Genomic DNA, 12,786 nt, shown 5'->3' with positions numbered 1-12,786 from the left:
GCCTGAAATTGGAGCTTGATGTAAATGTTTTATCTGTATTTTATTGTGATGTTCTTTTTTATGTTGAAACTTTCTGCTGCCTTGCTTGGCCAGATCGCTCTTGAAAAAGAGATTTTAATCTCAATGATGCTTATCTGGTTAAATAAAGGATTTGATTGGCGCGACAGCAGCAACACGGCTAGTTTATACAAACAACCCCGCCGCCGCGATGCGATTCTGAATGTCTCTCTTCCTCCGGGCTTCCGTATCTCAGCGCATCCGGGTCCTCTGTTGTGTTTGTCGGCTGCAGGTTTCAGGACGAGAGGAGGATTTAAATAAACACACAATCACAAGGTTTGTACCTGTTGTAACTACAACGTTCACCGAGCAACTACCTGTTGAGTCACATGTTTAACTAAATAGCTAGTTGGTTAGTCAGTTAGTTAGTTAGTTGGCCAACTTAGCTTGAAATCACGACAGAAACCGTGCAGCCAGTTGAGCTAACTGAGGTCAGTGATGACTTGTTGTATAAAAGGGCTCTTCTCTTCTTGCGAGAGAGGTTGTGTCTCAACGTTATGCTGAAAAAAATCCACAACCTGACCGTTATAATAACTTAACCTATATATTATCATCAACGAGCTGTCTAAAAGAAGAGCCAGCCAGCTTGTCAGTGTTGTGTTGTGTTGACAGCTAACGACGAGCAGGGTGGGGCTTTGATTGATTGATTGATTGATTGATTGAACATTTTATTAACAGATTGCAGAATGGGTACAATACAGTACAGCTCAATACACACAATTGTTAAGGGGATGCAGACCAGAGAAAGACTTTCGTCTTGTTTACATCAGGGTCCCCCTCCCCCATTTTCAATTCATCAGGACATATATGACACACATTAGATTACATACAGATAGACAGTACTGCTACATCTATACATTTATGACATACCAGATTTGCAAATACAGTACTGTTTGTGATACAAAAAGAGTCCAGAAAAGAGAGTATATACATTTGACGCTCTCTCTCTCTCTCTCTCTCTCTCTCTCTCTCTCTCTCTCTCTCTCTCTCTCTCTCTCTCTCTCTCTCTCTCTCTCTCTCTCTCTCTCTCTCTCTCTCTCTCTCTCTCTCTCTATATATGGGTAACGCCTGTATTCCCGGTAACCTGCCCCATTTCTAAGCCATATAACCCAGGACGTTATACGAACAACATTAAAATCTTTTCTCATGTCAAGAATGATTGTTATAGATGCCAAATAATTCACCTTTAAAAAAAAAAAATCATGTAATGAGGGATGGCGGACCTCTAAAGTTGACCTAAGTTACCGGGAATACCAATTCACTATCTCCTCCAATTTAAGAGAGAATAAAAATGTTTTGGTTGTTTTGTAGGGATATCATCATCATGTAACATAATACCATAGTTCTCCCCGAGTTATCTCAATAGAATTCAAATTTAGCTGAATCTGAAGGAAAAATCCGGGTATGGGATATGAGTCAACATAGTTCATGGCCTTCAATTGATAACAAACATAAAAGGCTTAATTTTCATGGCAGATGCATGATATGTTTTGGGCATGATCTTGGCACCCCAATGAACAACCAAAATGAGTTTTGTCTTTTGTGGCCAATTATTTTAGGAGATAATTACGTTTCACATATTGATCCCAGGTTACCGCGAATACCTATCCTCACAATTCCAGATAAACACTTAAATCTCCTATTTTACTAAAGATTGGCGAGATTTTATTTTTGGAAATCATAACAGCAATAATAAGGGTTAGGTGTAAACCAGAATTACTAGAATGTGTTGTGTTTTGTCTGTTAAAATGAGCAAAAACAACCATGCCCCTAGTCAGTCTACACCACCACCATGCCCCTAGTCAGTCTACACCACCACCATGCCCCTAGTCAGTCTACACCACCATGCCCCTAGTCAGTCTACACCACCACCATGCTCCTAGTCAGTCTACACCACCACCATGCCCCTAGTCAGTCTACACCACCATGCCCCTAGTCAGTCTACACCACCACCATGCTCCTAGTCAGTCTACACCACCACCATGCCCCTAGTCAGTCTACACCACCATGCCCCTAGTCAGTCTACACCACCATGCCCCTAGTCAGTCTACACCACCACCATGCTCCTAGTCAGTCTACACCACCACCATGCCCCTAGTCAGTCTACACCACCATGCTCCTAGTCAGTCTACACCACCACCATGCCCCTAGTCAGTCTACACCACCACCATGCCCCTAGTCAGTCTACACCACCATGCCCCTAGTCAGTCTACACCACCACCATGCTCCTAGTCAGTCTACACCACCACCACCACCATGCCCCTAGTCAGTCTACACCACCATGCCCCTAGTCAGTCTACACCACCACCATGCCCCTAGTCAGTCTACACCACCACCATGCCCCTAGTCAGTCTACACCACCATGCCCCTAGTCAGTCTACACCACCATGCCTCTAGTCAGTCTACACCACCACCATGCCCCTAGTCAGTCTACACCACCACCATGCCCCTAGTCAGTCTACACCACCACCATGCTCCTAGTCAGTCTACACCACCACCATGCCCCTAGTCAGTCTACACCACCATGCTCCTAGTCAGTCTACACCACCACCATGCCCCTAGTCAGTCTACACCACCACCATGCCCCTAGTCAGTCTACACCACCATGCCCCTAGTCAGTCTACACCACCACCATGCTCCTAGTCAGTCTACACCACCACCACCACCATGCCCCTAGTCAGTCTACACCACCATGCCCCTAGTCAGTCTACACCACCACCATGCCCCTAGTCAGTCTACACCACCACCATGCCCCTAGTCAGTCTACACCACCACCATGCCCCTAGTCAGTCTACACCACCATGCCTCTAGTCAGTCTACACCACCACCATGCCCCTAGTCAGTCTACACCACCACCATGCCCCTAGTCAGTCTACACCACCACCATGCTCCTAGTCAGTCTACACCACCACCATGCCCCTAGTCAGTCTACACCACCATGCTCCTAGTCAGTCTACACCACCACCATGCCCCTAGTCAGTCTACACCACCACCATGCCCCTAGTCAGTCTACACCACCATGCCCCTAGTCAGTCTACACCACCACCATGCTCCTAGTCAGTCTACACCACCACCACCACCATGCCCCTAGTCAGTCTACACCACCATGCCCCTAGTCAGTCTACACCACCACCATGCCCCTAGTCAGTCTACACCACCACCATGCCCCTAGTCAGTCTACACCACCACCATGCCCCTAGTCAGTCTACACCACCATGCCTCTAGTCAGTCTACACCACCACCATGCCCCTAGTCAGTCTACACCACCACCATGCCCCTAGTCAGTCTACACCACCACCATGCTCCTAGTCAGTCTACACCACCACCATGCCCCTAGTCAGTCTACACCACCATGCCACCATTCTATTATATATGCTAGCCTACCCCTGATAATATTAATACATTTAATTAATGTGTTAGCTTGTAGCTAACGGCCTGGGCCTCCATGTTGTGTTGTTAGCTTGTAGCTAACGGCCTGGGCCTCCATGATGTGTTGTTAGCTTGTAGCTTGTAGCTAACGGCCTGGGCCTCCATGATGTGTTAGCTTCAATTAATTAATTACCGGAATACATATAAGTTACCGTGAATACCTATATGGTAATAGTATTCCTGGTAACCTCTCCTTTTCACAAGTCACCGGAATACATATCAATATCCAATATCGGGAATACATATTTAGGTAACCAAGAATACCTAGGTATGGTATTCCTGGTACCTCAAGGTATTCTCGGTTACCCATAGGTTACGGGAATACCTTTCTCCAGTTACCGGTAGTGATGCACCGATGTGAAAATTGTGGCCGATACCGATAACCGATATTAATATTGCTGTTCTGGCCGATACCGATATTTACTGATGTCGATATCTCTGTATAGAAAACACTTTTTTATGATAATCAAATAAAGAGCTATTTTCCAAAACGCATATTTTTTTTTACTTTTGTAACTTATTTTCAGAAATGACTGATATTTTGAAACTATTTAAGGCCAAAACATGTAAAAAGAAGAAAAAAAAGATTAAAAAGATTTTTTTTTTTTTTTAATATCGGCCCTATCTTGATATCGGACCGATACCGATGTGTAAAAAAACGGCCATATCGGCCGATATTATATCGGCGGCCGATATATCGTGCATCACTAGTTACCGGGAATGCTTTACAGATACCTCTCTCTCTCTCTCTCTCTCTCTCTCTCTCTCTCTCTCTCTGCTGACGTGAGGGGACGATATTATTAAGTTATATATGATGATGTAGCAAATTACATTTAGGTCACGAGTTGCCGTTAACTACATAAAAAACAGTATGGTTATGAATCACCACGCTAGCGTGCTGCTAATGGGAAAGGCAGCAAAAACGCTGCATTCTGTTGCTAATAGGGGTGGGAATCACCAGTTTCATCATGATACGATACGATATCGATTCTTTGGACAACGATACGATATTTGCCGATATCACAAAGTCTCTCACGATACAATACGATACGATTAGATTCAGGTGCCTGCGATCGATATGAGATGATATCATATGCCCATTTAACACAATCAGTTATGAGACTCGCCACAGGATTTTCAAAATAAGAGTATCGATATGAATCGATCTTATTACATCGCATCGATCCGATTCGATCGTTGATAATTACATCGATGTATCGATCTGGATCGATGTATCGTCCCACCCCTAGTTGCTAAGCTCGTCTTCTGCACGGGATGATGCTGCTGCTGATGCTGACTGGTGGAAATAAATAGCCAAGCTGTGTCATGTTGTTGTGCAAAGTCAATATTGTTATTATTAGCACGTGTGCGTTGGTGTTTATTATTATTGTTCGTTGTGTTTACTAAATACTGTTTACCAAGATGGTTTTAGTCTGGGATGTGGCGAAACATTACTAATTTGTGTTTTTCTTCTTGTGTGACTCGTGACCAACAACAACAACAACAGCAGCATCTTGGCATCATGTCAGACAAAAGTGAGCTGAAAGCAGAGCTTGAAAGGAAGAAACAACGCCTGGCTCAGATCAGAGAGGAGAAGAAGAGGAAGGAGGAGGAGCGCAAGAAGAAAGAGGTATGGATTGATTGAAAATTGTATTAACAGATTGCAGAATGGGTACAATACAGTATGGCTCAATACACACAATTGTTAACACTTCCGGCGCCAACAGCAGAGGGCGCTGTGACCCTTTAGCGCCAGAGCTTTATCCAATGTAGGATATGACTTATTTGCGAGTGCTTAAAATATATCAAATATAATAGCAATAGATCTAAATAACACTGTGATCGTCAATGAGTTGCTTCCAGTCAACATGCACGAAACAGATAATTTTTTCATACATTTCCGTTTCATACCGTGATGAATATCAATAGATTTCTAGAGTGTTCTGTCTCATCTCAATAAACTCCAGCAAATCGAGCTTCAATGTATTTAGTTAGAAATCGTGCCATTTGTTGCTTGATTTATGAATAGTTTTCAAATAAACGCTAGATTATCTATATTATGTGTCATGCACGATACAGAAGCGGGCTGAAAAATCGCTTATCCGTGCCTTGGTCGGCGCCAACGGCACGCACACACAGACACGTTGTGATCGCTGTGAAAGAAACATCTGATTAACCCAAGATTGGTAACATAGAGTCCTTACCTCACATCTGATGTCCTGCAAAAAGATTAATCCAATTCCTGATCGCCATTCCAAATATTGATCGCGTTTATTGATCCAACGTTATATATCCAAAACACATAATCCACGCTGCTCAGAGTGTCCCCAGTCAATGTGTTATAACGATACTGCATGCCCGAGAAGGAAAACCTGGACCGGACTTTTTTTTTTATGCACACCCCCAGCTGATGTGCAATACCATCCGGGAGACGATAGGCTGCGGTATTTGCCCTTTGCAAGCTCAGACCCATTCCCAATGATAACGTCAGGGATGAAAATGAATGGATATAGCGAATAAAATAAATATCGATTAAAACCCGAGATTTCTCGGGTTTGGCGCCCAGAGCATGGCGAGTTAACCCGACTTATCTCGGGTTTGGTCTCCAAAGGGTTAAGGGGATGCAGACCAGAGAAAGACTTTTGTCTTGTTTACATCAGGGTCCCCCATTTTCAATTCATCATACCTATCGTGCACATGAGTTGTGTTCTTCGTACACGGCGAGAGGCTAAACATCTTCCCCTGTCTCCCTGTCCCATGTTCCCCTGTTCCCCCCTGTCCCACCCTCTTCTCCCTGTCCCCCCTGTCCCCCTCTTCTCCCTGTCCCCCCTGTCCCCCTGTTCACCCTGTCCCCCCTGTTCCCCCTGTCTCCCTGTCTCCCTGTCCCCCTGTTCCCCCCTCTTCTCCCTGTCCCCCCTGTCCCCCCTGTCCCCCTGTTCCCCTGTTATCCCTGTCCCCCCCTCTTCTCCCTGTCCCCCCTGTCCCCCTGTTATCCCTGTCCCCCCCTCTTCTCCCTGTCCCCCCTGATCCCATGTTCCCCTGTTCCCTCCTGTCCCCCTGTTCCCCCCTCTTCCCCCTGTCTCCCTGTCCCCCCTGTTCCCCCTGTCTCCCTGTCTCCCATGTTCCCCTGTTCCCCCCTGTCCCCCTGTTCCCCCCTCTTCTCCCTGTCCCCCTGTTCCCCCTGTCTCCCTGTCTCCCCTGTTCCCCCTGTCTCCCTGTCTCCCTGTCCCCCATGTTCCCCTGGTCCCCCCTGTCCCCCTGTTCCCCTGGTCCCCCCTCTTCTCCCTGTCCCCCCTGGTCCCATGTTCCCCTGTTCCCTCCTGTTCCCCCCTCTTCTCCCTGTCCCCCTGTTCTCCCTGTTCCCCCCTCTTCTCCCTGTCCCCCTCTTCTCCCTGTCCCCCTGTTCCCCCCTCTTCTCCCTGTTCCCCCTGTTCCCCCCTCTTCTCCCTGTCCCCCTGTTCCCCCCTCTTCTCCCTGTCCCCCTGTTCCACCCTCTTCTCCCTGTTCCCCCTGTTCCCCCCTCTTCTCCCTGTCCCCCTGTTCCCCCCTCTTCTCCCTGTCCCCCTGTTCCCCCCTCTTCTCCCTGTCCCCCTGTTCCCCCCTCTTCTCCCTGTCCCCCTGTTCCCCCCTCTTCTCCCTGTCCCCCTGTTCCCCCCTCTTCTCCCTGTCCCCCTGTTCCCCCCTCTTCTCCATGTCCCCCTGTTCCCCCCTCTTCTCCCTGGCCCCCCTGTTCCCCCCTCTTCTCCCTGTCCCCCTGTTCTCCCTGTCCCCCTGTTCCCCCCTCTTCTCCCTGTCCCCCTGTTCCCCCCTCTTCTCCCTGTCCCCCTGTTCCCCCCTCTTCTCCCTGTCCCCCCTGTTCCCCCCTCTTCTCCCTGTCCCCCTGTTCCCCCCTCTTCTCCCTGTCCCCCCTCTTCTCCCTGTCCCCCCTGTTCCCCCCTCTTCTCCCTGTCCCCCTGTTCCCCCCTCTTCTCCCTGCCCCCCCTCTTCTCCCTGTCCCCCTGTTCCCCCCTCTTCTCCCTGTCCCCCCTGTTCCCCCCTCTTCTCCCTGTCCCCCTGTCCCCCCCTCTTCTCCCTGTCCCCCCTGTTCTCCCTGTCCCCCCTGTTCTCCCTGTTCTCCCTGTTCCCCCCTCTTCTCCCTGTCCCCCCTGTTCCCCATGTTCCCCTGTTCCCTCCTGTCCCCCTGTTCCCCCCTCTTCTCCCTGTTCCCCCCTCTTCTCCCTGTCCCCCTGTTCCCCCCTGTCCCCCTGTTCCCCCCTCTTCTCCCTGTCCCCCTGTTCCCCCCTCTTCTCCCTGTCCCCCTGTTCCCCCTTCTTCTCCCTGTCCCCCTGTTCCCCCCTCTTCTCCCTGTCCCCCTGTTCCCCCCTCTTCTCCCTGTCCCCCTGTTCCCCCCTGTCCCCCTGTTCCCCCCTCTTCTCCCTGTCCCCCTGTTCCCCCCTCTTCTCCCTGTCCCCCTGTTCCCCCATGTTCCCTCCTGTCCCCCTGTTCCCCCCTCTTCTCCCTGTCCCCCTGTTCCCCCCTCTTCTCCCTGTCCCCCTGTTCTCCCTGTTCCCCCGGTCTCCTTGTCCCCCATGTTCCCCTGTTCCCCCCTGTCCTCCTGTTCCCCCCTCTTCTCCCTGTCCCCCTGTTCCCCCCTGTCCCCCTGTTCCCCCTGTTCTTCCTGTTCCCCCCTCTTCTCCCTGTCCCCCCTGTCCCCCTGTTCGCCCTGTTCTCCCTGTCCCCCTGTTCTCCCTGTCCCCCCTGTTCTCCCTGTCCCCCTGTTCTCCCTGTCCCCCTGTTCTCCCTGTCCCCCCTGTCCCCCTGTTCCCCCTGTTCTCCCTGTTCCCCCCTCTTCTCCCTGTCCCCCTGTTCTCCCTGTCCCCCCTGTCCCCCTGTTCTCCCTCTTCTCCCTGTCTCCCTGTCCCCTGTCCCCCTGTTCTCCCTGTCCCCCCTGTTCTCCCTGTTCACCCTGTCCCCCCTGTTCTCCTGTGTCCCCCTGTTCCCCCCTCTTCTCGCTGTCCCCCATGTTCCTCTGTTCCCCCCTGTCTCCCTGTCCCCCTGTTCTCCCTGTTCCCCCCTCTTCTCCCTGTCCCCCTGTTCTCCCTGTTCTCCCTGTCCCCCCTGTCCCCCTGTTCACCCTGTCCCCTGTCTCCCTGTTCCCCTGTTCACCCTGTCCCCCCTGTCTCCATGTCCCCCTGTACCCCTGTTCCCAGGCCGAGCAGAAGAAAGATGCTGCCCCTGTTGACGACTCTGACCTGGAGAAGAAGAGGCGAGAGGCAGACGCCCTTCTGCAGAGCATGGGCATCATCACGTCAGACATCCCTCCCGGTAAGAGCATGTGTACCAGTGAGGCCGAGTGATGAACCCAGTGAAAGGGTTGACCCTTTGTAGTGTGGTAGTGAAAGGTTAACCTGTAGTGTGGTAGTGAAAGTTTCAAGTTTCAAGTTTCTTTAATAGTTGTCATACAGAAGTACAGAATACTTTTGTACAAAATGCTTCTTACTGTTGCGCTCCAGAGACTGTGCAAGACAAGATAAGTATGAAATAAAAACATAGTAAAATTAGAAGTAAAAAAATGAGGTCACAGTGTTCAGTTTAGACATATGTACAATGTTCGATGCAGAATAGACGTAGTTACCATACAATATACAATACTGTGCAGTGTACTAATATACAATACTATATAGTGCAAGGCAGAAATGGAGAAATGGGACGAGGTGCAATTTAGGTACAATTCACAGTAGGTGTACGAGTTGTAGTGCAAATCCTTTATCAATAATTATACAACGGCATGCAAATTTCTCGATTCTGATTGGCCATTCACACGTCTTTATTGGCAACAATCCACGGTCCTGGGCTCAGGACCCGCCCACAACCGAATCACATAACCCTCCCCGGCTCACTCCGGGAGAAAACAAGATCGCGGACAACAAATGGTTATGTTGAAAGCACCATAACGACTAAATATGAAGCGATTCTGTCAAGGGGAATGTGTTAGTCCTTTAAACAATGTTGGATGATGTAATTGATGGGTCTTGACTCAATCTAGAACAAAAGAAAAATCGCGGATTGATTGATAGATTAATTGATTGATTTAAATTTCTTCCTTCCTACTTTCTACTGACTGCAGCGTTCTCTCTCACACACTGTCCGACGCTGGCGTACCCACAAACACACACACATTTACATTTTCATTTAGTCATTTAGCTGACGCTTTTATCCAAAGCGACTTACAAGTTCTGTACGACAAGCCATCAGGAAGGGCACAACTCTATCAGCTGAGCAACAATGTTCATCAAAGTGTTGAGTGCTACAGTGTAGGTTAGTTTATTAGGACAAGTGCATGACAGTACGGTTAGTTAGGGTTAGATTTTTTTTTTTTTTTTTTTTTTAATTCAGATAATGGTTGAAGAAGTGCGTCTTTAGTCGACGGCGAAAGATTGGACGTGATTCGGCTGTCCTAACTGGGGTGGGTAGTTCATTCCACCATTGTGGGGCAAGGACTGAGAATAGGCGACTTCTCTTTGATGACCCTCCCGGAGCTTGGATAGGAGTAGGTCTGAGGCGGCCAGAAGATGCAGAGCGTAGGGGTCTTGAGGGTGTGTAGTTAGAGACCATTGACCGGAGGTAGGCGGGAGCGGTTCCCTTTGCCGCACGGTATGCTAGGTCGAGGGCCTTGAAGCGGATTCGTGCAGCAATGGGGAGCCAGTGCAGGTCCCTAAGAAGTGGGGTGACATGGGCCGACTTCGGTAGGTTTGAGATCAGGCGGGCCGCTGCGTTCTGAATGAGTTGAAGAGGCTTAGTGGCAGTGGCCGGGAGGCCAGCGAGCAGTGCATTGCAGTAGTCGAGGCGGGAGATGACTGTTGATTGGACGAGGAGTTGGGTGGCTTCTTTTGTCAGGAAGGGGCGTATCCTTCGGACGTTGCTCAGGAGGAATCGGCAGGTTCTGGTCGTCGCTGCGATGTGAGCAGAGAAGTTCAACTGGTCGTCGAGGACAACACCAAGGTTCTTGGCGGTCGGGGACGCAGTCACAGCTGCATTCTCGACTGTGATTGAAAGGTCGGTTAGGGGGGAGGATTTGGCCGGCAGGTGGAGCAATTCTGTTTTGCTTAGGTTCAGTTTGAGGTGGTTGGACGTCATCCAGGCTGAGATGTCGGACAGACAGGCCGAGATCCGCACAGAGACGTGGATATCTGAGGGAGGGAAGGAGAGGAAGAGTTGAGTATCGTCGGCATAACAATGGTAGGAGAAGCCATGAGACGTGATAATGTTACCCAGTGATTTAGTGTAGAGGGAGAAGAGAAGGGGTCCTAAAACCGAGCCCTGGGGGACACCCGTCCGCAGGGGGCGGGTGGCCGACAGGGTCCCTCTCCATGACACACACACACACACACACACACACACACACACACACACACACACACACATACACACACACACGCACACACACACTGTGACACACACACACACACACACACACGCACACACACACACACACACTCCTGTCTGCAACAGCGGGGGAGTCAGACTGAGAGAGAAGCAGCGCTGTTTTAAGTGAGCATGGTCTATTGAATTGATTGATTGGTTGATTGCTAATTTTATTACTGTACCCCTGGTTTCCAACTGGTTAAGTTTAGGCTAAAAGAAATAAATACAAAAATAGGGCGAAGAAAACGTTTTTTTCCTATAGGGCAAAGAAAACGTTTTAATTTGTTTTACCTACTTTATATTCTGCATCTGGTAATACAATTTTCAATCAATCATTCCAATAATACACAGTTGGATGTGTTAGTTGGTTGGATGCACTTCAAGCTGCTTCCACATGAGGCAACTTCTCTCAATCATTCCAATAATACACAGTTGGATGTGTTAGTTTGGTTGGATGCACTTCAAGCTGCTTCCACATGGAGTTGTGGGAACAACTTTTTCTGGCGGATGGTTTTTTCAATAAATCTTCGATTAATGTGTGTTTATTGTATAGAAATAAGGTTGGATGAATCTGGCAGTTGTATAAAAGCTTTACACCACGTGCAGTCGTGATTTGTGACCAATAAACCATGCCTAGGGGGGTCTAACGACCCTCGGCTGCGCCTCGGGCCTAACAACCACCCCTAGGCATGGTTTATTGGTCACAAACCACTCCTGCGTGTGATGTAATGCTTAAATATAAAGTGTAAGTGTGTTTGTGTGATCTAAAGTGTGGAGAGTGGGTGCTGCAGTGTGTTGTTTGTTTGAGTGAGTGTGTGCGTGTGGGTGTGTGTGCTGTGTGCATTTGATGGTTGTTGCATAGTGATTATTGTTCGTTTAGCGATTATTGTTCGTTTAGCAGCCTGATGGCCTGGGGATAGAAGGTTAACCTTCTGTAGTGCGGTAATGAAAGTGTTAACCCTTTGTAGTGCGGTAGTGAAAGGGTTAACCTTCTGTAGTATCGTAGTGAAATGGTTAACCTTCTGTAGTGTGGTAGTGAAAGGTTAATGTGTAGTGTGGTAGTGAAAGGGTTAATCTTCTGTAGTGTGGTAGTGAAAGGTTAACCTGTAGTGTGGTAGTGAAAGGTTAACCTTCTCTAGTTTGGTAGTGAAAGGGTTATCCTTATGTTGTGTGCTAGTGAAAGGTTAACGTTAAGTTGGACGTCACACGAGGAAGTAAAAGTCAACAGTAACACGGCGTTGGAACCTGGAGAAGCCCTGATGATATAATATAAACAAACAGCCAATAAACATGAAGTTATCTTTTGTTATGGGAAATGTTGGTTTTGTCCTTTAACATTTCCCATAACACTTTGAACCTCTGTTGTCAAGCCTCGTCAATATACCCCCCTCCCCACGAATGGAACTGGTGTCGTGGAGTCACTTGGCTGTGAACGTTTCTACGGTTAACTCGCGGCTAACGCTAGTTAGCTTAGCTTGCGGCTAACGTAACGTTAGCCTAGCTCGCGGCTAACGCATCCCAATAACCGAACGATACACACATGCCCCGAACCGTGGAGCTCTAGGTGAACACTACGCGGATCAGATAGTCTCTCCAGCCAACAACACTGGCGCGGCCATTTGGAATGCTTGGAATGTGACAGCGTGGAATGTGACACCGTGTCTGTGTAAAATCTTGTACACGTTCTTTCTCTGTGACAAGAGAGAACATTTGCCAAATGTTTGGTAGCAATTAGGCGTTTGGGTTATTAAAACATTTTTTACATTGTATTACGAAATCCCATAATCCCAAATGTGGCCACCTCCCCTGCTATTCTACCTGGTCGGTTACCTGGTGCTGGGGATCCCCGGGACTGGTGTCCCTGCTGACGCGGAAGATCCACAAGACACACCGCTA

The 12,786-nt window shown here is 48.8% G+C and overlaps 1 protein-coding gene across 2 annotated transcripts in view; it reads left to right on the top strand.

The window, feature by feature from the left end:
* The first annotated feature begins 246 nt into the window (after positions 1 to 246).
* The window catches only part of dync1i2a (dynein, cytoplasmic 1, intermediate chain 2a), a 257,355-nt gene continuing 244,815 nt past the window's right edge, over positions 247 to 12,786 (top strand). The window contains exons 1-3 of one of the 2 annotated variants that reach the window (XM_084315380.1): positions 247 to 333; positions 4,994 to 5,116; positions 8,676 to 8,790. In XM_084315380.1, coding sequence (XP_084171506.1) covers positions 5,009 to 5,116; positions 8,676 to 8,790 — 223 coding nt within the window. In that variant the 5' untranslated portion in view covers positions 247 to 333; positions 4,994 to 5,008. The remainder of the gene's footprint in view (positions 334 to 4,993; positions 5,117 to 8,675; positions 8,791 to 12,786) is intronic. The other variant, XM_084315381.1, reaches the window with a different exon arrangement.

Source organism: Notolepis coatsorum, assembly GCF_963971535.1.
Source record: "Notolepis coatsorum genome assembly, chromosome: 5".
In the NCBI taxonomy this organism is placed as follows: domain Eukaryota; kingdom Metazoa; phylum Chordata; class Actinopteri; order Aulopiformes; family Paralepididae; genus Notolepis; species Notolepis coatsorum.
The sequence above is the reverse complement of the archived record's forward strand: the minus strand, read 5'-3'. Positions and strand labels throughout refer to the sequence as shown.